Genomic DNA, 27,793 nt, shown 5'->3' on the forward strand with positions numbered 1-27,793 from the left:
GATCTATGATTGTGTGCCCTTGCCATGTCAATCCACTTCCAATCGCGTACAAGTATGATTTACCTCGTTCATTCGTCGAGGCAAGGCCGTGCGTAACTTTTGAACTGCATACACACTTTAGATCCGTTGATGCAATACATGATCAACACCACTGGGTGTGTACGTGTGGCCGATGCCCCTTCATCAATAAGCACGTGTCACCTTTTTGTGTTACCTAACTGAATATGGAGTGGACCACAGTATCTATGAGAGTGTTTCACATGCAACGGCCCTGTTGATATTATGAACGACGAACGAATGTGATATCGACACCACCACATTTCTGTTCTTCGTCGAATATCCAGCAGAGAGGTACAATAGGCAGATCGAACGAACTTAAATTCGAAATTGGTGGTACCCCCTTGGAGCAAAAGCTGGAGAAATTAGAAGAGAGGATCCGAATTCGAGCTTTCGATCTCCATATGATGGATGGAGATGCGTGAACGTGATTCCATTCGGTCCCAATCGAATTTTCAGATTTTCTTTCAATTCAGAGGACGAAGGAGAAAGAGGAACCAACTTTCACTCTACATCAAGCTCGCTTCGCTGCATTGTCACTCATGCCAAGTTGAGATACATCGCTCTCTAGGTTTTGTTTTTCTTTTGACTTTTGAATCCCAAATACCAAATGTCTCTTGACATTAAGAAAACTGCGAATTTATATTTTAAATGTTTGATGATATATCCAACGATCTTTTACATTAAAGAATTTTGTTGGTGTGTTTGGTAATTAGGTTTGTGTGATTCTGTTTAATGTCAGTGGCGTAGGAACTTGTTGACATACGTCTCCCAACACACCTCCTGACATGCAAGAAGGTGTGATCCTTTATTTTAATGTTTTTTTCTATAAAAGAAATTAACTTATAATATGGGTTGGTATAATTCATCCTTTCTACACTAATTTTATTAAGTTGTTAAATACAACTACGATTTAATATTTGTGTGGAATTTTATTTGTGTAGCTTGACCTTAACCTTAATGCAAGCAGAAAACTACGGCCCTCACTACAACTTTTTAGCCTCAAATACGGTGTTTGGATTAGAGTCGATTTTTGTACAGCTACTCAGTGATTGGATATGGATCACCTGAATAATGTATGGATCTCACTTTGTACCCCCATTGTCTTTTCCTGTTTGTTATGTGAGATCCATTTTTTATGGATGCTATGATCATCTACTAAGTTTCTCTAGATTTTTAGCGAGTTAGCCTTCTCGACTCCCTTCCTTATATAAAGTTGCTTTGTGTTAAGATGCAGGGTTTTGACAACAGTTTACCGGGTGAAGAGCAGGGTATGCTTCTTTTCTTGGATATTATTTTCATTATTCGACATCATGTCAAAAACATATAAGTTTGTAACGCAATTTTGAAATGCAAATTTTCTTTCACATTGTGGGATTGCATTGTTTGACCTTTTTTTCTTGTATACATTCAATGGATGGTGATATATAAGATGACTCTTCATTTTCCAAATAAAATTGTTTAGCTTGGTGCCAACAATCCATATTCAAATTCTAGGGTTCTTTGAGTTCTTTTTTTGAAAGCTGTATGGTGACTTCCAAAGTTTATATATATATGTGAAAGTCAATGCATTAAAGGCGAGCAAGAAAATGATTAAAAATGTATTGAGATCAATTGGTTGAGAGTAGCTATATTTTAGTTGTACAAATACAAGTGGTGGAACCTCTTATGGATTTTCAAGTTCCTTGGACATGAATTCTACCATGCATTAATTATTTTCAAAACCATCCTCTTTGTGATAGTATTAGGTGGACATACACTGAGTGATATTCTATACCATAAAACACACCCCACACAAAATAAAAATGTCCGGATTTAGAATCCATTTATAAGCTTTCTAGATATTTGCATAGGTTACCATGGGTAATGGGTTATGTAGATTCATTCTTAAAAGTGAGGATATCTCGTTCTTGTAAATTATACTATAATTTTAGAGCTTTGTAAATTCAGTTAATTTACTATATACTACATTATATGAATTACCAGAGTAATCCTTACCAGGATTTAGAATTCCTATATGAGGTTATAAAATGGCAAATGAAATTTCTAGATATTTGCATAGGTTACCATGAGTAATTGGTTTACATGGGTTCATTCTTAAAAGTGGGGATATCCAGTTCCTGTATAGTTTTAGGGCTTTTCAGAATGTATTGATCAAAATAATCCTCGAGTCCATTATAGTAGATGGTCCTGATTAAATATGTGCAATTGATGATGCAAGCTTATGAGATCTGGTATTTATTATTAGGTTGAATGAACTTGCTCTTGAATTGAGAGTCCTAATTTTTATCCTACATAAAAGCATTGTAAACTAATGCTTATACTCTGATTAGCATATGCCATATATTTGTACCAAGGCAGTGTGTGAAATCACGAAATCTAGATTCAGGGTTGTGGAAACAGTATCTCTTATATGTGTATCTATACCTATATATATAGGGTCGGGTTATTTTGACAAAATCCTAGACAACATTCTAGACAAAGTTTTGTCTTATATGGCTAAAAAGTTTCGGAATGGGCTGATTTTTTGTGAGGATGATATCTATAGTGAGTAGATCATCCTCACAAAAAATCAGCCAATTCTGAAACTTCTAACCTCATGAACAGTGGTTACAAACTAACGGTAAAAAAGTGATGGTTCATGATTCTTCAACTTGTAAACTAGAGTTAGAAATTTCAGAATTGGCTGATTTTTTGTGAGGATGATTTTCTCACCATAGAGATCATTGTCACAAAAAAATCAGCCCATTCCAAAACTTTTAGCCCATATAAGACAAAATTCTTTGTCTAGAATGTTGTCTAGGATTTTGTCAAAAGAACTCTAACCATATATATATATCCAGATTTATATCTGTGAAGGACATCAATTGTGGATCTTGTAAATGCTGACCAGAATATAATTTTGGAATCATTTGTAGGTGCAGTGCTACAGAATGGAAGAGAAATTCTTTTCCAGGTATAATTCGGCATCCCTAAATGCTATTGATACCAAGACGATATGTACCAGAATTGGTTTAATTTCTTATTCAGTTGACCTGTTGGAAGTGGTTTTGTGATTGTCCATGTGTAATGGAACTTGTTGGTTGTTGATTAGCATGTTTAAAGAACAAGCGGTGGTTAATTTAATTTCTGTGAGCTTTTAGAAAGATATTGTTTACATATAATTACATCTATTTCATGCCATACACTCATACTGTAACACCTCACAGACAGTCTGATTAACAGGCTTTCAACTGGGAGTCTCACAAAAATGAATGGTGGAGAAACTTAGAAAGTAAGGTTCCTGATATTGCAAAGTCTGGGTTTACATCGGTGTGGTTACCCCCGGTGACTCACTCATTCTCACCAGAAGGTGAGCTACCACATAACAGCTCTTCAGATTTATTTTGTTATTTTATGCATACACTCTATTGGAAATTTGGAATTATTTTCTTTTTCTTTCTCATTGTTTAACAGGTTACCTACCACAGAACCTTTATTCTCTCAACTCCTCATATGGGTCCGATGACCAGTTAAAAGCTCTACTTCAAAAAATGAAGCAATATGAAGTTAGATCAATGGGTGACATAGTTATTAATCATCGTCTTGGTACTACTCAAGGGTATGGGGGAATATATAACCGTTATGATGGGGTTCCATTACCATGGGATGAACGGGCTGTCACGTCTTGTACTGGTGGATTGGTAAGCATTATTCATTGCATCGGATTTAGTTAATACCCTCACTCAAGTTGGGGTGCATAAATAAGTTTCAAGAACTTATATTATGCACCCCGACTTGAGTGAGGGTGTTAAGATATAAGGATTGAGAACTGGGTTTAGATACATAGCTCAGTTGGTTTGACACATTGCAAAGCAACTTTGAGGTTGTCGGTTCAAGTCCAACTTACCCATAAAAAAAGGTTCTAGAACTTTATTTAAAGATACTCATGTCTATCTGTGATCTTTCATTTGCTGAGAATGTTGTGACATGTTCTGCTTCTTTTGATTGTCTATGTTAGATTGGATTAAAGAGGATCCATGTTGAGACAGATAATTGAAATAGAAAGATATTGAAGGTTTTCTAACTTTGCTTGAGCCTGACAGTTTCCTTTGCTAAATATATATGCTCCTTTCTTACATTTGTTCTTGGAACTATTTCAATTTCTTGATGTGAAATCTTACATCAAATGATACAATGGACTGATTGATCTTATGGTATTAGATTTTTCTCCCCAATCAACTTTGGCCAAGGTTATCAAACATCTATACTTGACTCAGTCACAATTTAACCATCATTTGTTTTTCATTACTTGTCTATCTAAGAGTGTTAAACTAATTCTTGCATGAGAGGCCTTATTATTCATGAAACTAGAAAATCGTTAAATAGTTATCTAGGGTCAGATTCAGTGAAATAGCTGCACACTCTGGTTCAAATAAGTGGGGTACACAAAGCTAGTCACTTCCTATCTACACCTTCATATACTATTAATATCAATTTGTTGAGATGAAGGGGGGTTGTTTCTTCAAGTCTTATAAGCTTGCATGGTCCACATTTCTCTTTTTCTTTCCCTCCATTTTGTTTGGTTGTGTGTTTGGGGGGGGGGGGGGGGTGGTGTGGGGGGTGAGTGCTAAGATCATTTGGCAGTAGAGAGTGAAAAGCAAGAGATTGATAAAGAAGACGATAGAAGAGGCCCACCACTACATAAATACAAAAAACTAAATAACAATAACTCTAACTTAGAGAAATTAAGTCTACTTTGAAAGCTTTCCTGAAACCAAACACATGGATTTATGATGTGCATGGATGTGTTTGTGAGATGTCTTGTATTCTTATTGGGCTTGGACTTCAAGAGGCAAAATAGCATCAAAGGGGACCTTTTCCTCTCGCTCTAGGCCTTGGTCCGAAACCCGACTTGGTCCATGTGGGGTTCGGGGGCAGCGCCCCTAAGGTGAACTTTTTTGGGTATATATAATTTTCCGGGTAGGGTTTTTAATTTTTTTTTTCTCTGTGAGGTTCCTTGCAGCTGAGAGAGTTGTAGAGGACAGAGAATGTGTAATCTTTATTGTTGAAAGTGGATTTTTCTCCCTCTCCTCTGTGGACATAGGCAATTTGACAAACCACGTAAATCTGTGTTCTTTGTGTGATTGTTTTCTTCTTTGTTTTTGCTATTGTTGTGCTTCTGCACAATAATATTCATAGTACTGTTTACCATTTTCAAATCCATAAATGGTTTACTTTTAGGGGAACCAAAGCACTGGTGACAACTTCAATGGGGTTCCAAACATAGATCATACCCAAGATTTTGTTCGAACAGACATTATCCAATGGCTATTGTGGCTCCAAAATATAGTTGGATTCCAGGATTTCCGTTTTGACTTCGCAAAAGGGTAAGTGAATCTGAAATGTTGCTATAATCCACTTGCAAATTCATTTTCTGGCTTCTGTCTCAGCATTCTTGTTATTTCATGTCATTTAATTTTAGCTATGCAGCAAAATATGTGAAAGAATACATTGAGGGGTCGAAGCCCATGTTTGCTGTTGGCGAGTACTGGGATTCTTGCAACTACAGTAGTTTAGATTTGGACTACAATCAAGGTATTCTACTCTTTTAATCATTTTTATTGTATATCTCCAATTAGAAGCTAATTCTGCATATACAAATAAAAACGAGCAGGTAAAAAAACTGTGCCAAGAGATCAATTTTCAAATTATTGGAAGCTTATTGTCTGTCACTTAAAATATTAGATATTCGGTGCCCTTATATATATATAAGCTTCTCATGTTTAAAGAGAAAATAGAAACTTCTGCTTGTTCTGTGTGATATAACATTTGTAGGTAACTAGATATGACATCAGGGTTGATTTGGATAAAATCTGTACCACCAGGTTGCAGACCATGAGGAAAGTCTACAAATGGCCACCTATTACATGTGGTGCACCTACAAAGAATGGGCCTCTCACTTAAATGGATACCATACTATCAACTAGTGAATTGTCTTTGCTCTGGAAAACTGGAACTTGATTTGATTCGATGATTTCCTTACCGATCTATCACTGTCTTTGGGATGCTTGGGATATGAAATGACAAATCTTGGAGGACTCTATAGATAACCTCAATGGCAGATAAAATATAGGAAAGTCAATGGAGATTATGTACATCGAAAACTGATAAATGTACTTGAGGAGTGCGTATGCAAGTTTAAGACTTTAAAAAGGTGGGAAGAAGGCTAGGGATTACATGAATTGAGGTGGTAAGAAAAGATAGAAAACAAATGCTTGACAGAAGACACAGCTTTCGATAGAGTTGAATTATGAAAGAGGATTCATGTTGGCAACCGCTCAACGTATTTATAAGTGAAAATAAGGAATTTACACATGAATAAGCCATGGGGTTCCTGATTCTCTAGTAGGTACTGTTGACAATCATTTACCCCAAAAGACCGATCTGATGGGGAGAGGCGCAACTATGAATATAAGAAGGTCATGGGTCAACTGGGGCACGATACATGAGCACGTGACACCCAGGAGTGGAGGCGGATAACTCAACCCCCCTCACCCTTAAGGGTGGAAAATTCCTTCGAGGAGATTCGAACCCATGACCTATACGAGCCTAGCGCTCTAATACCATGCTAACCAACCAACTACTCCAAAAGATCTGTTGGAGAAGGGGAGAACTATGAATATAAGAGGGTCACGGGGCTTAACTAGGGTATGACTCACCCGAGAGTGGAGGAAAATGTACACTCAACATTGAGTGTTGTGTTCCCTGCCTCCACTCTCAGGTGTCACGTGCTCACCTATCGTGCCCCAGTTCGACGCATAACCCTCTTATATTCATAGCTGCCGCTCTCCCCATCAGATCGATCTTTTGGGGTAAATGATTGTTAACATGGTATCAGAGTGTTGGTTCGTATAGGTCACAGGTTTGAATCTTTCCACCCTTATGGGTGAGGGGGAGTGTTAATCCCCGTGACCCTTTTATATTCATAGTTCTCCCCTTCTCCAATAGATCGGTCTTTTGGAGTAGTTGGTTGGTTTACATGTACGAACCGCAATTATTGAACGCATTTGCATACTTGCATGCACACTGAACCATCCCAAGTCAACAGATATGCCTAGGAAACAGGTCCCATTTCTTCTTGTTTTGCAAGTTTTGTCAAGATTCAATGAGTTCTCTCTGTGGGAGTAAGAGCTTCTTCACTGAATAACATATTAATCACACTTTAGAGTTGTGAAAATATGTGATGTCAGTACTTGTGTCAGATAAAGCTTTAGCTTATGAGCTTCGACAAATAAAAACAATGCCTTATTGGATGACTATTAATAACAGTTCCCTCAATTAGTTTCTACTTTCTAATCATCTTTGAAGAAATTTTGTACGAGTATGATCAATTGAGATTTAGAAGTCATCTATTGAGTCTTCTTCCACTTCAGTTACAACTTTTTCGTAAGTGGTATCATATTTCAATATGCTTGATCTTTTAGTTTTAGTTCATTTTATATATATTTTTTGGGTGAAAGGATCTTTTCCCCATTTAGATAAATTATGTGTAAGTGGCACTACTGTCTATGATTAATTGAAATCCACTGTGCAGATAGTCATAGACAGCGGATTATCGATTGGATTGATAACACAGGAGGGCTTTCTACCGCATTTGATTTCACAACTAAGGGGATTCTTCAGGTATACATTATTGGAGCTATTATTGTTTCGAAACGACGTTTGACCTTGCCTACTTGCATAATATTGACTAGCTGCTAAAAGAGTTGACTTTTTAGGGGAAGTATAAACCTGAAGATGTTCTTCCCCATACAGGAAGCTGTTAAGGGACAACTATGGCGCTTGCGTGACTCTGAAGGGAAGCCGCCAGGCGTAATTGGATGGTGGCCTTCAAGGGCCATCACATTCATTGATAATCATGATACGGGGTCAACACAGGTATTGATCATCATTGCACCATAGCCGATTGAGAGCTTTATGGTGGGAAGAAAACATCTTCCTTGCCTCTGATGCACATGTGGCACACATTCTGGATTTTGATACTTACTACTCCATTGGTCCCACCACGGAGTTACCATAGGTCAACAATCGACTTGACCAGACTATCCTAATTCCTAACCATCGCATCTATTGGAAGGAAAAAAAATTGGCAGAGTTGAGGGCCATAGATTAGATGGTTAGTATCATCTGATCAGAACGACTTTTGGTGTGGATGATCTTATTTGTCTCTACCCATCGAATGGTTGGTTTCAGCCACATTTGTGTTGTGCAGAAGAGGCAAGCAATAGAACTGGTCTTGTCTTGATTTTGATTATTCCTCATTTTTGAATTACATGTGTTTCAAGAGCTGAATAGTCTTCATTCACATTTTCTTCTATTACAATCTTTATTTTTATGCGACCGAGTTCTTCCATTATCTGTGGTTCTTAATGAACCATCTTTATGCCTAGAACCCAAGCGTATGCTCCTCATTTCAATTCCCTGTGATAACATTGTCTAATTCTTACAGGCTCATTGGCCTTTTCCCTCTGACCACATTATGGAGGTATGTAAACTGGGTTTTATCGACGAGTATGTCTGCTTACCATAACACTGGAATATTTACTTTCCATCATCTGTAAAGCCATTTCTGATTTCAAATATGATAGGATTTATGCTTTGTTTATTTTACTCTGTTTTCTTTCCAATTTTCCTGAAAGCATATAACAAATGCTAGGTGAACTCATCCAATTTATAATGGGAAATTTAGCATGCATGTTGTTTATACCTTATGTTGCATGTATTTTTCTATCGGGTGAAATTTGCAAGGCTATTGCAATGTGGTGCGAGGCCAGAATTGTGAATGAATTGCATTTCATTGATCCTCATTTTTCGGATTAACTCATTGCACGAGTCAATTCTTCTTCCCCTCCATTAAATCCTATAACTCAAACCTAACACTAATCTGCCCCAACCGCAACATCTGCAACCACTCCAAACTCCACCATATTTCCCCAAACCTATCTCCAATAACTCTGCAGAAATTTTATGCACATCCCTCCACAAACCAATTTCTTTGAAGAAACTGGCCTGTATAACCCATCTTTATACCCAGACACTAACCATGCCAAATTTTCTTTATCCTAAACCCCTAAAATTAAACTCCAAACCCATCACCAAGCCCCACACCATAATCTAAACATAATTTAAACCCAAAACTAGATCTGAAATTTATTTCAGACCGCATATCTGCAATCAAACTAGTGTCTATATCCATGAGCCAATCTGAAACTTATCTCCAACCCTTCCTTAAGTAGAACAATCCTAGAATCGAATAAAACCTAAGTTGTCCTACATCAACTTTCGTATCAAAGCAAAGCTTGGAACATAGCAAAGATTGGAGATAGTATTGGAAGTTAATACTAGATTTGTTTTAGAAGAATTTGAGAAGAATAATATCAAGCCTCTTTTTGAGAGTTTGGCAGGAATTTGTATTAATTAAAAAGGTCAAATTACAGAAAAGCCCTTACAAATAAGAATTAAATAAAAGACTATTACTACTAAGAAATTATGACTAAAATAGCAACTAACTAGATTATTTCCAATAGTTTTACCTCTCAGGCAGTCATTGAGGGTTTGTTCAGTGATGAGTATGAAGAGAACCTGATTTCCACAAGTTTTGTTCTCAAAATCTTACAAGATGTCGAAGATCAATTATATTGTGGATATAATGAAGAAGGTTTTGTCATCAATTCTGTTGCGGAAAGTTTATCAATGATGCTGAGTAAAAAGTTGTTCCTCTAAAGGATAATGTCATGGTGGAAAAAACTTAGATCACAATTGTACAAGCTACCTTTGATGCAGAATAGCGCTTTCTATCTATTATTTCAGGCATATGATATCAACTCAAGGTATCATCAGGGAAATCAAATCCTACGATACAACCATTCCAAGATAAGGTTGATGAAAAAACAGTTGAGTTATTAATTTCAGAAGATGCTGTGCAGCAAATCGGACAATTGGATGAGGCTAAAAGGTTGAATGACGAGTTAAAAGTGCCTCCAATAGTTGTGCATGTAGTTCTAGGATCACCTAAGGAGCAAGGTTGTTCTGTGGACGGCACGTCAAAGGAGCCTAAGGAAGATATCTTATAGGCGACATCTACATTTTTGTCCGTAATGTAGCTATACTATCAATAAATATCTCACACGGACTATTTGGACAAGTACAATGGAGGTTTTACTGATATAGAAGTGCGTGTTTTCATTCCTAGTTATTGTTTTATTTCAGGAAAATTTTACAACCAACTTAAATGGGAACGCTATTTGAGGTTAATGGCACAACACAATATTAAGACGAGAGGGCTAGTATTCTCCCACAAGGAAGAATTGCTGAAGGTCATGATGATCCTCGAGTATTTCAAAACTTGAAAATGAGTTTTTCTTCCAACCAGGGCAGAATAATGCAGTTTGAGAATCAAACTGACAACCATAGGCTCCAATAACAAGTTTGTAATTAGTAGGGTTTCCACTTGTTTGGTCCAAATTTAATTTTTTTGTCACTTTTTTTTTTTAACGGGGTTAGTTTTACATTAGCTAGATTTATTACATTCTAGTTTTGAGTTTTTTTGTGTGGTTATTTTAGGAGTTCAATTTGAGTCCAAGTACTATTTACGTCTGTTTTCTTTGGACCTTATTTTTAGGGATCAGAACTTATCCTATAAGGTTGATTTCATGTCATTTGAAAGGTTATTCAGTTACCTATCCATGGGCCCAGGATTTTATGAATCCGATATATTTTAAGAAAGTTATGGCTAAAATATTAGTATGGTATCACTTTGTGATGGGATTTGTATCTTGTAGTTAAAAAGGTCAAAGTTTAAGTCATGTTAGGATTAGAGTTAGAATCTAAAACAAAAAAACCTATCTATATGGCTATCATAATTGATTTCTCTAAGTTTTTTTTTTTTCGAATAAAATTTATGGATTTTTCTTTTTGAGAAATTCTCCAGTGATTGGATTTGGACCAAGAAACCTTTGGAGTTATTTCAAGGTTAAGTTTGCATCGTCCTGCATTACGTCCCCTCTTTTGTCATGAGATGCATGATGAGCCCATTGTGTAATATATTTTGATCCTCATTAATATATAAAAATTCGATTGTTTTTTGTGTTTTAATTTCAAAATTTGATTCAAACACTTGAATCCCATTTCTGGAATGCGCAAAATGCGGCATTCTATGCTAATTGATGCAAATGTGTATGTGTGTGTGTGTGTTGGGGGGGGGGGGGGGGGGTTGTAGATACCGTGGAATAAGCTACAATGCCAATGAAAATGGACGATCTGGTGGCTAGCAGCCCCAACCCACTATCCAAAACTTCTTGAGCGAGGAGGATCTCAAGCTCTCAACTTCTGTCTCCTTTCTTTTAAATTCAATCCAAGGGTTCAAACTTCTTACAAATGACAGCTTTTATACCAAAGCCCTATCCCCTAGGGCAATCCTAGTCCTTGGATTGTTCCTTCAGATCTTAACTGTTCATTCTGATATAAGAAGTAAACTTACAGAAAATAGTCTAGACAATCATGAAAAACACATAAGTGTCCCCTCTGCTGCAAAATTCAAAGAAAAAGCAAGACAAAATTCCTTCTTCAACCAAAGGTCTTCCCAAATTGCATCTTTGGTGGAGGGTTATTAGTTGCTTAAAATGACAGTGGGTACAAAGCGGGGAAGCAACTTTTACAATCCAGTTTTGATTGTATTAGTTTAGGAGGCAGAAGTGGGCACAAGATTACATAGCGGGAGGCATTCCAAGGATGGAAGGTTCATGTAACTATAGGTGGATTTCAAGCCTTGTTGCAATACCTGTCTTATGTTGGTACACTTATATTAGAAAGGTGTTATAGGTTATACTGAAATCAATGTATCGTTAGGAGATTTTACATTGCGAATTCAGAGAAGTGTGCTACAAGAAAATGCTTTTTTGCTTTTAAATTATTGCTGTTCCTTTTCCTATGTTGTCCAAACCAGTACATGACAGACCCGAAAGGTTGCTGTGCTAGATTTTATTGTTTACATGTCATCTATTTGTAAATTATAGAATCTGGTGATTTGTTAATCGGTCGAGTGAGTGAGTACTAGGATCGGGAAATTTTTGTTAATTAATCTTGCTTCCTTTTTTTCTTTATTAATTAAACATCCCTGATGTTCTACAGGGGTATGCTTATATACTGATGCATCCAGGAATGCCAACCGTATTTTATGACCATTTTTACGAATGGGGTGACTCAATTCATGACCAAATTGTGAAGATGGTACGCTACAAAACTCTCTATCAAAGTACCTTTCTGAGGCTGAAGTTAGTCTCTAATATCTCATTGATTCTCTGCAGATGGACATTCGAAGAAATCAAGGCATTCACAGCAGATCTTCAGTCATGATTTTAGAGGCCCAGCCGAATCTCTATTCTGCAATCATCGGGGAGAAAGTGTGCTTGAAGATTGGGGATGCAACATGGTGCCCAGACGGCAAAGAATGGACACTGGCAACCAGCGGCCACAGGTATTCAATCTGGCTCAAGTAATATTCCCTAAAGCTACTAGTATTATTAATCGTGCCATATTAAAGTAGACGTTCTTCAAAATTGTTATTCCTATATAAATTAACATGCAATATCAAAGCACATTTATGTTTCGAAATGTATATTTATGAAAGATGGTAGACTTTGAGAGTATTTATAAAATAGCACTGATGAAGTTTTACGAGGCACTAAACAAATGTAGAAGAACCATCTTGCAGAGTTGGTAAAGTTTGTGAGTGTTGATACCTCAGAGCTGGATTTAAAACCTGCCTTCACTGACCTTCTTGCCTAGTTTATACAACTCACCTCATGGCCTGCCTTTCAAGAAATTGACACAAACCAACTCCCAAATACAAATGGTTTGATAATCTAGGTGACATTAACTGTATTTACACTATTGCTTTCGAGAAACATTGTAGCCAGCCTTTAGGTTAAGGCTTTGATAATGATGATACTTTGAGAAACATATCTTTAGAGAATGTGGAGACTAAGATATAAGTCTAGGATGAAACTTTAATGCAGGAACATTGGGATTTTCTTAATGAAGAGTTCTGCTTGTGCTGGTTAATTTTCAGTTTTAAAACTTTGTAACAAAAGGATACCTATCAATAAGTAAAACTCATCTATCTAGATCATCAATAAGTGGGCTATCTGTTGTGGACTTGTGGCTGTGACACCTAAATCACAATGCTTGTAATTATATTTGAACAGTCAGTAAAATATAATTATTCCGGCAGTGTGATTTGTTTGCTATATCATTCAAGAGGTAACCCACCATTAATGGTAGGTTGTGGTGGAGAATGATACATTAGTATTTTCTACATTAGGATGTTTAAATTTAAATATTAAGGGTGATTTAGATTAATTAGAATCTTTATATTAGATTTACCTTTTCTATCAATATTGATGTAATCTTTATAAATATCTAATCAATGTTCATGAAATGATTATCTAAAGGATTATCAACAAAGTTTGTTTTCTACAGTTCCATAAATTATGAAAACGGTTAGCAACCATTATTATTTCAAGAACTCTGCTATGGTCAGTGTTGTCAATGAATCAGATCAGACTCGATATGGACCCAATTTGATAAAGATCTAATTTAATATCTTATTAGATGGATTATGAATCAACCACGATCCAATTTTGTACTCATCCAATCCAATAATGTGTTTGAAAATACATGTATTTTCGTATATAACTATAAAATAAAACACAACCGTTGTTTTCCCCCATGAAGAGCGTTTCAGATTCAATTGTGCATGCATCTCAAGGAGCAATTTCAATTTTATTCCATTTTTTCCCCTCCTCTTTCAAGAATACCCCTTCAGCTTTGTTGCCTTTTCTCTTCTACTCATTTCCAATGATACGTAATCCCTCTAATTTTATTCTCTTTCTTCTCTCCTTTTTCAATAATATCCTTCCAACTGTATTGTCTATACCTTCTACTATTTTTTCAATAACATTTCTACAAATTTTATTGGCTTTTCTCTTTTCCCCTTTTAATCCCAATGATAACGATGGTGCTTGTAGGCATAGTGACAAAGTTCGGACTTAGTAATTATTCGATGGGGGGTTTAATTCGGTTATTTTGAATGAATTTGGGAAAGTTTTGTCAAAAAAGTCTCCAAAATTTCGAAGAACAAACAAAATAAGTTTGTAGGTTTATTTCCAAAATCTATAATCTTCAACCTCTTTAAGAATCCTAGTCTTCTTCTTGATGATTGAATATTGAAACAAATAAAATTTTGTGAGTGAAAGGTAAAAATGTCACCATATTCTGTAATTAATTGAGGAATCATCAATTAATTCGTTAATTCACATATTTAATCCACTTACCCCTAATTTGGGAGAATTTTATGAATTTTTTTGAAAAATTCAGATAATTTTGTGACTATGCTCATAGATATGGGCAAACTCTAGTATATTTGTGCATCATATGATCATTTTCCGAGTGAGTTGCAGCCCGCAAATGCAGAGGTCGTCAAATATTGCCTTCAAGGGACAATCTTGATGGCATGGTAAAATTATGAGTGATTGAGACATAACCCCATATGTTTTGCTGAATGGTAGAGATACCCTTTACATTTTGAGATTGATGACATGTATGTATTGACCTTAGTCTTCTGAATAGACCAAGGGGAAAAGATTCAAATGCCCTCAACTTTAATCTATAGCAAAAAATTCATATTTTTCTTCTCCAAAATCAATCATCTTCAACCTCCAAGATAATTTTAATCTATTTTACCATATTTTCATCCGTCATTTTTTATATTGCCTCCTTTTGTAAACAATCATAGATTTTTTTATCCAAATTTTTTTTATTTTATGCTTTCTCAAAAATTGTATCTTTTCTTGAGATTTGAATGTTGAAGACTTAAAGTAGATACAATATTAAGATAGACGATGAGGGTTAAACTTTTTTCTAAAGAGATTGAAGATGATTGATTTTTGGAGAAAAAAAATATATGATTTTTGACTAGAGATTAAAGATGAGGGCATTTGAGTCTTTTCTCCTTAGTCTATTTAAAATACTGAGGTTGAGGTCAAGGTCAAGGTCGAGGGATGCATGTCATCATTTTCAAAATATAGGGGTATCTCTAATACTTAGCAAAATATATGGGGATATGTCTAAATCACCCTAAAATTATAAAAACATCCTTGCTTCTACATGACAATTGGACAAAAAAAAAATCTTAACTAGAGTGTCTTTGATCTATGAATCCAATAGAACTCAAAAATTAACTTTAAGGCTGTGTTTGGATTGAGAGAAATGGATAGAAGATGAGAAAATAAATGAGTTTCTCTCCATTTCTCTTGTTTGGATTGTTAAATGGGGGGAGAAAAAAAAAGAATTGGAGAGGAGAGAAAAAAAAAGTGAGTTTTCTTTTTTTTCAAAAGTGGAGAGAATATTTTATAATGTCAAATCTACCCTTAAATTTTTTTAAAGATATTTTAAAATTCTAAAGTTGTCTTAAGTTTTCTCTTGTCAATTCAAACATGATGGAGAGAAATTGAGTTTTTCTTCTCTCAATCCAAATACAATCTGAGAGTAATTTAGATAAAGATTAGAGCATTCATTTAGTCATGGAATTCAAATGAGCAATCTTTAATGGATGAATCCTCTATCTAACCCTTCTTTCTCAATAAAAATTACATTCATATGGGTAAGGAGGAGTAGGCATAATGAATGAGTGAAAAGTGCCATATGCCAAGGCCATGGATTAGGAAATGAGTCATGCAGGAGTGATCTCATATGGCACATCTTGACGTCAAAGTGGATAGGAATCATAAATGCTTTTTCACTTATATCTCAGTGAAAAGCATTTATAATTCTTACACTTTCACGTCAATATGTGTTATATGAGATATAATCTTATGGGCACTTCAGCATTATTTTTTGAGAAATATCTGACGTGTTTAGTGGTGGCTTAGTTCTTTGACATTCCCGTATTTCTTTAGTGAACCCCAATATACGCATTATCTGGTGACAAACTTTTATTGTTTGAAAACGTCTACTTGAATGCTACTACCTACCAAACTAATCAAACAGAGCGTAAAGACAAGCCCATATATAGATTGGCAGGTGTGATGAAGTAATGGAGGGTGGTGGGTGTCATATGACAGCATCGCTGGAAAGAGGACTCCCATCACCATCAAACATCATATATATAGTCATCACTCTCATCATTCCCTTCTTGAAAGTTATAACTCAAAAACATATGTCCTCTCTCTCTCTCTCTCTCATCACGTGATACTCTGCCTGCCACACTCATCATTCTTCACCTGCCCTCTCCTCTTTCCTCAATCATCCATCCCTGTCCCTCTAGTTTTTCTTCAAGACGTTTCTTTCCAACAACGGACCATCATGTCTATGAATCGCAAAGCAGAAGAAGCGTTTAGGGAGGGTGAACCATATTCAGTGCTCTATGAGTCCATAGAATTATTTCTCATTTAAAAATACTAAACTGACGTACCACAATAATACCTTCTATATTACGCTGACGTGGTGGAGTGCACAGAGAACCATAGATACTTTTTTTTATCGAGATAGATCTGTTGTACAATTGATGAAAATCGTTGATTCTCTATAAACACAGTGTTGTGTTGTAGGAAGTCAGTATATAGTACGGCTCTTTCTCATTTAACTATGAATCTATAATAATAAAAAAAGATGACATGATCCCCCTCCGCAGTCCGCACCCTATTTCTTGAATTAACTAAAGAAAGTCAATTGTTTTATTATAATAATCAAATAGGCATAATGATTACAGATGCCAAAAGCCTTACAAGACCTCTCTCATCCACTCTTGCCTGCCACTCTATGTCTCGCAATTGCCTCCGTCATCTCTCTTACTTACCAAATCCCTTGTAAACCATATATTATTAGTACCCATATATTGGTGTAATATATAATTCGTCCCAACCATGGCTGTTGACTGTTGTATAACTAGGAAGCTATTTTAAGCTTCAAGAGAGATATTGGATACTGTTCGAAGTCTAGAGAGCTCACAATCATGAAAAGTGAGGATTTCCATGCATGGAGCCGTTCTACCTGTTCCCCCTCAATCCATTCACTTACTCACTAGTCCGAAAATTTTGAACGAATCCTCTTCGTTACAAGACACACCTGGGGTGTTTAAAATTATTTCACATCCCCATATATTTTCACGAAATTTTGGAATACCTCCTTCAAAATGTCACGGGTAGTCCAATGGGGAGAGTTTCTTCAAAATTTTGAAACAACCTGCTAGCTTCAAAGTTTTTTCCCTCGCCCATAAAGTCCAATGGACAAGAAAGTTGATCAAAATTAATACTTCATAGACTTTCGATACGTTGGATTGAATTCGATACCTACCATTACAAAGAGAGTCAATCTCAATCATTAAGGGTGTCTAACAAGCCAGTTTTCCATTAAAATAAGTAAATAAAGAACTTGAATCGAGTATCATGGAAAGTTGAAGAAAGTCTTTAAGGAGATCAGGATCCTGTAAAGGTTCGATTCCTCCTTGAATTGCGAGATTCTGTCCACATAACCCATCAGAGACTAAATTTTGAGTGTGTTTTTTTTTTTCGAGTCAGTTTATTATTAACTCTTAAAAAGAATTTAGGGAAAAAAAATGTGTGCAAGGTTGAGTCATGTAAACGTGATGTTTTATAATAATCCATTTTGATTATCGGGTCCCACCTAAAATTCCCTTGTGCTGGGAAACAAAGGTCTTCTTTCGAACTGTTGCCTGGAAGAATTAATGTGATCCATACAATTTCAAATTCTGTAATTCAGGGAGTTGGATAACTAACAAGTTCCTTATCTCCTCGTTTGTGAACGACTGTACAATCTTTTGACCCATGGATATCTATCTATACCCCCTTACGAAAGCCCATTGGAGAATGAAATTCATGGTGTGGATGAACAAAATCTTCATAACCATTTCTCCCAAGATCAATTAATTCAATCCAAGGCAAATATGGCCCAAATCATAACACTAAACCGGTACACGAGCCTATGCGGACAGACATAATCAATATTTCAAATTGAAACAAATGAAAAATATGCATAAGAGACGGAAGGCTTTGGAAACACTACTTTTGAAGGTCTGCCAATGCACTTTTTTTATGGATGAAAGTAGGGGTGGCAATGTGTCGTATCATGTTGAGATAAGGATATTCTGAAAATTTGCCCAACCCAAACCCTAACTATCTAAAAATCATGTCGAAAATTTGAACCTCTACTTAACACATTTATTAAATAGGCAACTTGACTTGACTTGTATAATTTATTCAATAAAATTGTAATCTTAAGTGAGAAAACAAGTTCCATTTCCACCACAACAAAGTGAAAAAATAAAAAAATCAACTTTCTTATAATTTTGTCCTTTGCATACCTATGGCATCGGATCATGTTTTTGGATGCCACAAGATAATACAGTCAAGAAACTTTCCCTACTAACTTAGTAAGGAAGGTATTTTCCTTCATCAAGCTAAAAACTTAATCTTTAATTATTTGAAAAATATCTTAAACACTCTATATTTTATAAAATTTGAAGAAAAAAAATGGGTTATAAAAAAAATTTAGGAAATTTTAGTTTAAAATTGGGTAATTTTAAAAATTCTTAAATAATTATTGATATTTAACATACCTCTTATGTTTCATGATTTAAAACTACATGTTAATGGCACAATAATTGAATGTGTTAAAACAAGGTAAGCGGGTTGACGTCCCTAATATAAACATGACCCATTTATTAATCGTGTTAGATGGATCGACATTATTATGATCAATCCCAATTAAGCTTGACCTAAGCCCACTAATTTTGTGTCATTTTTGAGTCGTGTTCACGAATTGTATTAAGATTATCACCCCTAGATGAAAAACATTACTCTAATGCCATAAAAAGCCCCTGTAATGATGAGCAACAAGTGAAGGAATAGTGTTTTAGAGAAGGGGTTAGTTGGAGTTTAAATTTATTTGGAGATAAGTATCTTCTCTAAATTTAGAGAAAATGCTAATTATGAGGAAAAATTTAAAGACATGGGTTGGAGTTGCTCTACAAAAAAGAGTATTAATCCCTAAAAAGACAATATTAATCTTGAAAAAATTTATGTTTTTCCTCTAATCCTAATCGTCTGTTTGATAGAGGATCCATGCTACAAAGAGTGTTACATAATGCACAACAGAGGTGTGGAGTTGGATCACCAAACTCCCTGAAGTTCAAGATCGGATTATCATAATTAAGTTAGCTGTGAAGCTTACAAATATGCACGAAAAGAAAGATAACATGCATGAGAATTAAGGAAAGCAATGGCTAGGATCATTTGCAAGTAGGATTTCTCAAAGGAGTAGTTTGGCTACAACGATTATTCCATCATAACCCTAATTTTTAAAAAAAAAAGAGATGGGTTTTTTGATCTTTTGAGAAGATTTTAACAAAGAGAGAGAGGAGGGGGGGGGGGGTTAACTATTGATTGCATTACTTGTTGAGGGGTGCTTGTTTGAAGAATCATAAATGCGAGGGTGCAAGACAAGGGAACGGGTAGGGGAAGCTAGCTAGGTGCCTAGGTCAAAGAAAACAAAGACCCTAGGTCGTCGGCAGAGCGAGTAAGACTTATCGCAGGTCAAAACGGTAACATTTCAAATCGCAATCTCTCACTCTCTCTTCTTGAGTAATGATTGTCTGATGCCCCTATCTAACACACGCCCCTTGACGAGGCCTGTGCTAGAATCATAGATTCAAGAAATCATGATTTTTTTTTTTTAATTAGAGTCGTGATAAACTAACGATCAAACCTGATGCTCTTTGTAACCATGAGTCGTGCTGGAGTGACCTCATATCTTACCCTTTAGACGTGGAAGGGTGTAGGAACCATAAATGTTTTTTTATGAGGTACAATCTTGAGGTCACTTTGGCATTATTCTACAACAATAAGTCATGTTGGAGTGACATCCAAACTGACATTGTTTCACACATTGCTGACATGGAGGTGCACACATAACCATAGATGCTTTTGACTAGTTTCTTGAATAAAAGCAACAATGGTTCAACACCCACATCTACATCAACAATGTGTGAAACGATGTCAATTTTAAAGTCACAATCACATTTTCCTTTCTCTTTTATGTCCCTCTATTTTTTATATGTGCATCAACCACTTTTAAATGAAAAGTCCTAACCTCTTATAGAGGATGAATTGAAAAACTCACGTTCTTATCTTTTCGGTCGATTCCACTGCTCTAGATGTTATAAGTTCAATTTTTTTACAAATTGCTTCAATGGAGATAGATTTAAGCTGAAAGCCATTTTTTTTCCCAACAGATTCACCTTTGAAGTCAAATACTCAATGATCTTAATATTAAGGGAATGATGAACTCAAAATAAACTCAATGAACTCATGAATTAACTGAGCAGAAGACAAGAAAATGATGTAATATAGATGCTTTTTTTTGGCAGATTTTTAAGTGTCAACAGACCAATGTCGACATGAAAATGACTGTGTCAATGGGCACCTATCGACATGGTTTGGGCATGACATATGGCCCCTGTTGACACATATAAAAAGCCTAGAACCACTATATGGGTTGATAGGGGCCATTGACATGGCCTAAGCCATGTGAACACTGGACTCGAATTTTTTTGACTAATATTATCATGAAATGGTTTGGGTTCTTACATTTTTTAACAATCAATTGATATACATTGCTTCTATCTCACAATCAAATCATATATTTTTAATGTTTTATTATTTTTTCATAACAATAGAAAATACAAATGAAGATGAAACGAAAAGATTTAATGTTCACTTGGTTGTTTTGTTACATAGAAGAGGAGAAAATGTAGCAGTGGTTCATTTCCCAATAGAGGAGACGAATATGATGGGAAGATAGAAGATGAAGAAAGGTAGAGTTCTAGGTTTAGTTGGTAGGTGCACTTAGATAGGGGAGGTGCATTCATCAAGTATTGTATAACTTATGAAGGTGCATTCAGTATAGAGCTGCACTTAAGTTTAATGGAGGGTGCAACAAAAACTACCCCAAATTTTAATGATGTAATGAGTGATTAAGGCTGTGGAATAAGCATTTTAAAATGGTCAAGATTGATGTAGCATATGGCATATGGCACATGGATGGTCTTAGTATCTCTTGATTATGAGCCATTCTACATTGACTTAGTAGAACATTGCATTGACGTGGCAGCACACACGGTATCATAGATCTTTTCACTTGTATCTCGAGGAATTCATATATTGTTCTGCACGAACTGCTACGTTAGCACAATGTCCTAGTAAGTCAGTTCAGGATTTTTTCCTTGAAACTTACATCCAACAACACTGTGTTTAACACTGCCCTGATGTGATAGTGTGTATAGACCATAGATGTTGTTCCTCGAGATACGTATGCACCACCAAGTCAGGCACAATGTTGAACACAGTGTCGTAGGATTTCAGTTTAGAATGGCTCATCATATAATGGTCAAGAATGACAGACAAGCACCAAAATAAGAAACATACAGATTAATTTCCCAAGATCAAACGATCAATACCCACAGTTTCCTAGGGATCCATTGCATTTAACCATCTTATGAAATATCATTCCATGTAAGCAGTCCAATTTGACAAAAAGGCTTACTTAGGACTGTCAATGATTGGGACCAATCTGATCTCAGATTGGATTGGACTTGGTACCAATCTAATAAGCATCGGAGCAAACTCTTATTGGATTGAGTTTTTATTCAATAACAATATTACGATTTAATAACACTCTTTTGAGTTCAGATCAATAAAATAAACACTCTTGAGTTCATCCCAATTTGAGATACCAGTTGTATTTTCACACAAATTATCAATTAGGACTCAACTGGACATGGTTGATATAGAACCAAGTCAATAGGTTATTGGATTGGATCCTCATCAAAATCGAAATCCTCAATCTAGATTCAAAGTTATTTGGATCAGAACAGATTTGATCCGATCCATTGCATTAGGTAACTAGAAAGTGGGATAAGCAGTCATTTGTGAGTAGAATGCCATGTGGTATGCAAAGGATAACTAAAGTTGTGTAGCTACCCAACTCCCAGCAGTACTGAAGTCTCACTTATCCAATGATAACTGGACAAAATTGATCGATTTTATCGCCCAAGATTCCCTAAAAATTTATCAGGTGGGACATGCAAAATGATGGCTACTATGAGCATAGGAAATCATGCATCGTACGTCGCAGTTCCTCCTATACATTCAAAATTTGATCATTGATCTACACCGTTCGCAAATGGGGCCACCTTTTCTACATCACTACATTCGAAGAATTATTGAAAGCTTGATCACAGATAAGCTACCTCTATAAAAGATTAAGAGAACCAATATAATGTGATCAATCAGCGTACAATGGGTGGCCCACCAAAGGATGGTCCAGATTGACTTATGGATGGACAATCTGTCAGGTATGAAGCATACTTTATGTCAATTTAGAAGTAGCTTAAATGTGAAATTATTTTTCTTGGAAACAAGAAGAAGCTTCCTTAATCAGACAATTTTTTATTTTTATTTTTATTTTTTTTGTGTCAAAAAACATGTTTTGTGTGTCGAGGGTTTGTGTTGTTTGCACTTTGCATCAGGAACGAGGGAGAGAAGGGATTAATAGGGAGGTGAGAAAGGCATGAAAGATTGATTATGAGTGTTTGCATCAGTAACGAGGTTATGGAGAGTGAGAGGGATTGTTCTTCTCCTTATTCAATGTCAGGGAGAAGGAATAATCCTACCTGTTTTCTAAACTCTCTCTCTCTCTCTCTTATTTACTATACACCTATTACATCTCTTCTCCTTAAATAGAATCCCCACCCACAACTTTTTCTACCATTACATCCCTTCTCCTTAAATAGAATTCCCCATCCAACTTTTCTCTCCCATCTCTTCCTATTTCTCACCCTTTTAACACCCTAAAAAAAATGTTCTCTAGGTGAAGAGAAGAAGAAAAGTGACTTTGTTTCATGTGGGTTTATCAAAGGGTTTCTTACAGAGTTTTTTGGCATTCTGTCCACCTCCAAACAAGAAGGACTCATCATCCCTTGTTTTTTTATTTATTTATTATTATATACTTTTCTTCTGGTTAATGGAGGTGGACATCCTGCCAACCAAGCTCTTTTAGCTTCTCTTTGTAAAACCCATTTGAAGATCTCTGTTGTTTCATTTCATCTTGGTCTCTCATATTCATACAAGTTTATTTGAGGTAAAATTCAGAACTACCCATTTGATTTTACTACCAACATCCATCTTTTTTATTCACCACCATCTCTTTCAATTTGTGTGACTTTGATGCCCTTTGTTTGTTATTTGTTAAATTATTTCATTTTTTGTTTTTGTTTTTTGGTAATCTCATCTTCTCTATTTGCAGGTTTACACTATATACTGATGTCAATTACATATATTAAAGTTGATGGTTGTGTTCTACTTGGCTGAACTTACCTAACAAGATGTCCTTTGAAACCCTAGTTTCATTTTGTTCTTTGTTCCAGAGTTTGAGAGAGAATAAAAGGGTTTCTACTTTCTAACTTTTGCAGTACTTATTCTCTTCTAGGGTTTCCTTCTAAGTATTGGAGTCATAATGGCTGCATTAAAGATTGCCAGCTGTTGCTCCACTAAGTATGGTTCCAAGGGTGGTTTTGTTTTCAAATACTTTAAGAATTTGAGTACCATAATAAGGTGGATGGTGGACTGGTAGATGATGAAAATGATCTATTTATGTCCTACTGGTACATATCTGCAACATGCAGATCATGGGGTGGAAGAAACACCATAAAATGGGCCCACCTTAAACCTCAATGATAGTTTTGGGTGGTTGAATTCTCATTTATTTCAAGATGTTGATCAACCTGGTTTTTCAGGTTTGTAATCATGACTGAAAACACATTTCACCAAATGATGAACGTGCCATTGATGTACCACTTTGAGCTGCCACACACACTCAATATTGTTAAATTATATATTATGTATAGTATTAGGGGTATATTGTTATATATTCCTTTAATTGATTTTATCTTTTACTTTTAATTTTAATTTAATAAATTGTAATTTTTTCCCCATAATTTTGGTGGACAATTTGCTTCATGTAGTTTATAAAACATTGAAGAAATGATTAAAAAAAATTGTTGGGGATGTGTGAGAAACCCTAAAAATGATATATACTTTTGTACATTATGTGGTTTACATATTCATGATCAATCAAGCCTTATCCCAAAGATTGGGGTTCCTCCATTCAATTCTCCCCATATTTACATTTTATGTTGTTGAAGGTTAGTTCATATATATCCACTTTCATCCTTTCAATTTATGTTCCTTGATACTTTCTTTTTACTCATTTAGAATCTTCAACTCGTATATTCCTTCATTGGCTCATTGCTCATGCATAGAGAATTAAAAGGGGTAAGAATTAAAATATAGGTGCAAAGAAAATAATAATTAATAAGGTTGCCATAGAATTAGTATAAGTTTTCTTGAACTCTAAGCTAGACTTTAGTGGTCAGGTGAATAACAAAGAGTGAAAAACAGTAGAAACCATCAATTGCTAAGCTGACTTCCCTATTGGATTTCCAGAAAGGAACATTGTCAGTCTCTTGAAGTATGCAGATGGTTATCGACATTGTTGATGTGGATGATCCAACTGACAGGGTGTGAGGCTTTGGTCCATCATTCCCATAGCATTCATATATCTCATCCTTAAACACTTTGCATCATAAATCTTCCTTAAATTTAGGCCTTTATGGTATTTTATGGATAATTAAACTAACCATTTATAGTCAAAATACAATTTAGGGCGAGAAATTAGGTCCTTTACTTTTCCTTATCACTAGATAATAATGTATTGTTCAATGAAATTAGAGAGAAAATTAGCATTGTGGAGGAATACCTCATAAGTTAAGGATGATTCAAGATAGATCACCATATGCAATTTTTGGGGGAAGGTCGGTGCTGATGGAATGCTTGTAAAGATTGAAGAGTAACATGTGCATCTACTTAAAATAATTATTTTCATTTAGAGTCATGCTGGGGTGACACAAAGGTGACACAATGATGTGGTGGCGTGCACATAACCGTAGATGCTTTTCTGCGAGATACGAGTAAAAAGCATCTACAGTTATGTGCGCGCCACCACATCACTTGTGTCACCTTTGTGTCTCCGTTTGTGTCATTCCAGCATTTTCTTTTCATTTATGTTATTAATCTAATCGGGGCTAGAGTCAACTTACATCAAACCTAAACATTGAATAACTAAATATTAGGTTGGGTTCGGGTTAGAAATGATTGTTGGGTTTTGCTAAGGGGACACATTAAAATGCAATAAATACATCTTGGGAATAAGTATCTGAGGGCATTATGGTAAAGACCTTTTTAGTTGTATTTTTTATACAAAACACAATTTTCTAAGTGTATTTATTGCACTTTAACTTGTGCCCTTAGGGCACACGTTAACAAGACCCATGATTGTTTAGATAATTGGCTTTAAATCCATGCAGGTTGACATCTTATACACCGTCTTTCCCAAAACTTCTAACAAAAAGATTAAACAGGTACTAGGCAGATCTAATTCCCATTATAGAGATTATTCCACCTCTCAGTAGTTGTTTTACATAATTATGTCTTAATTTATCTAGTTTTTTCATTATATGTTTTACTATAACCCTTGATAGTGTTGCCTTACTCTTAAAATGTATAGATATGGATGGAAATGGTTTAGCCATTAATGAAATATATTTTTATTCTAGAAATAAATTTCATAACTAATCTACTTCTTTTCCACATATCTTCAAGAGAATGAAAAATTTTAATTTCATAGTTGAATGTGTAATGCAAGTTTGCTTCTTTGTTCCCATGAGATTGTTGCACCTCCAAAAGTGAATATCCATCTACTAGTTGATTTTGAATTTTTGCAGATCAGTTATCTAATTTCTAGCACTACATTCCTTTATGTCCTTTTAAGATATCCAAAATAATGCAAACCATAATTTATAATGTCTTTCAAATATCTAAAAATAATGAGGTAATGTTTTCCAATAATTAAAATTAGGATTACTAATATATATTCGTTACATTGATATGATGCACGAGAGATAGTGTTCTTTATATCGATGTGTTCCCAACACATAAATATGATTAATGACAGGTTACTGGCAAAGTAGATTCCAAGTTGCAATAGATCAATTCTAAATTCTTGTTGTAGATTTATGAATTTAGTCGGGCTACTCCAAATACCAAAATGTTGTAAAAAGAAAATTATTCAACTAAGACAATTTTGTGTTTAGAACAAAGAGAAGGTTATTTCCAATTGACTTGTGTGATTCAATTGTGTCCAAATGAATGAAATCAGCCCCTTTTTATAGGAGTTCAAATGGTGTTCAAGACACCATTTAAAATTAAAATGCGAAGATCTGCAGATGTCAAATGAACCTTTAGCCAAAATTCAAGAGGCAAGGGTTGCAATTTAAAAGACCTTTAAGAAACAAAACTGTTTGGTCAGCACCAAGAGTTTTCTTATAAAAAATTAATTTCTAATAGTTCAGTCAAGCTTATGTGTATTTGCCTTCTTTTGTTATCTATTTATAGATTTTTAAGTTCCTATCTTACTGCATGGTATCCTGGCCATAACATTTTCGGGTATGCAGACGTACGTGTCACTACGTGAAAAAAGGGGTGAATTCGACGTTAAGGGCTAAATTGTTTAAAAGAGTCACGTTGAATTTACCCCTTTTTCATATAGTGTTTTGCGACAGAAAATGCTTAAAAAAGGGAGGCCAAAAGCACTTTAGAAACAAATTCTGGTGCCTGATGCCAAAGTCTATGTTGATGCTGAAGCTGGAGCCTTGCGAAAGACAAGGGTGGTCGTAGATCAGATGCATGCCCCGGGGCCTTTGTTCACTTGGACTGATTGTTCGGACTGTTGGTTGGATATCTGGATCGATATATGGAACTATACCTATCATCATGTGCGGCTTCGGCCAACTCACCTGTTTCCACTGAGATTGATAAGAAGTCGTTTTTACCTCACCTTATTCTGCCTTCTAGGAGGGCTTTGACTATGTCCACACCCGCTTCTCTTAGACAAGTAGCTCAGTTCGGCAAGCAATGACCAACTTCTTTGATAGGCTTTTCTCGAGATCGAAGACTAGACAATCAAATCTCACACATCGCCCATTCTACATGGAGATCATTTGTTGGCTTGGGTATCAATCAAGTTAGTCTCCTAAATGTCAGGTCAAGTGAGCACTTGAAAGGTGCATATGTAATCATTTTGCGTTTGGTTTGCCTTCTGACGGTGGTGGGTCAATAACTTAGTTTTGTGTAGATCTTTGTGGCCCCAAACAGGTGCTTGCAAGGATCGATTCCTAGCCCTACAAATCCATCAATCAATGTATTGCTCTTCTAGGAATCAACCAATCATGACTAATTTTGAACTTGGTTTGATTTTCCCTGGTCTCACACTAACTATATGGAAATCGATTAACTAGTGTTCCTCGGTTTAAAATCCATCCCACAAAGCCCACAAATATATCAAAATCCACAGCAAGAATTTTCGACGTGGATCCAAATTGGGATTCTCTTCGATAATAAACACATGCGTATATTGAATTTTGTGGGGGACTTCTGAATCAAATTGACATGATAATAGAATTTTGTTGCATGTCATGTATGATATGTCGATTTTATTGTGTGTG

At 35.5% G+C, this 27,793-nt stretch overlaps 1 protein-coding gene and 1 long non-coding RNA gene across 14 annotated transcripts; both read left to right on the forward strand.

The window, feature by feature from the left end:
- The first annotated feature begins 220 nt into the window (after positions 1-220).
- On the forward strand, positions 221-12,755 carry LOC147407615 (putative alpha-amylase 2). 13 transcript variants are annotated; one of them, XM_086436269.1, is made up of 14 exons: positions 226-628; positions 800-855; positions 1,002-1,133; positions 1,289-1,328; positions 2,982-3,013; positions 3,283-3,409; positions 3,514-3,740; positions 5,281-5,426; positions 5,522-5,634; positions 7,634-7,722; positions 7,855-7,977; positions 8,549-8,584; positions 12,229-12,327; positions 12,405-12,755. In XM_086436269.1, the coding sequence occupies exons 3-14, from the start codon at positions 1,116-1,118 to the stop codon at positions 12,594-12,596; spliced, it is 1,242 nt and encodes a 413-aa protein (XP_086292395.1). In that variant the 5' UTR covers positions 226-628; positions 800-855; positions 1,002-1,115; the 3' UTR covers positions 12,597-12,755. The 13 variants fall into 13 exon arrangements, with proteins under 13 accessions (XP_086292397.1, XP_086292395.1, XP_086292396.1 ...); XM_086436270.1 differs by having other exon boundaries at positions 227-628; positions 1,295-1,328; XM_086436264.1 differs by having other exon boundaries at positions 228-628; positions 774-911; positions 2,976-3,013.
- A 9,842-nt stretch (positions 12,756-22,597) lies between these two features.
- LOC147407616 (uncharacterized) lies at positions 22,598-27,538 on the forward strand. The gene is made up of 2 exons (XR_015176837.1): positions 22,598-23,313; positions 23,479-27,538. It is a non-coding gene; the product is annotated as an uncharacterized LOC147407616 (long non-coding RNA).
- The last annotated feature ends 255 nt before the right edge of the window (positions 27,539-27,793 follow it).

Source organism: Akebia trifoliata, chromosome 3, assembly GCF_017979445.1.
Source record: "Akebia trifoliata isolate Shusen 1 chromosome 3, ASM1797944v1, whole genome shotgun sequence".
Classification (NCBI taxonomy): domain Eukaryota; kingdom Viridiplantae; phylum Streptophyta; class Magnoliopsida; order Ranunculales; family Lardizabalaceae; genus Akebia; species Akebia trifoliata.

Bases quoted from the DNA above. Each gene is read 5' to 3' on its own strand.
- LOC147407615 (XM_086436264.1), top strand. The intron at 7,723-7,854 runs GTATACATTATT...TTCCCCATACAG, and splicing joins CAACTAAGGGGATTCTTCAG to GAAGCTGTTAAGGGACAACT. The intron at 7,978-8,548 runs GTATTGATCATC...TAATTCTTACAG, and splicing joins ATGATACGGGGTCAACACAG to GCTCATTGGCCTTTTCCCTC.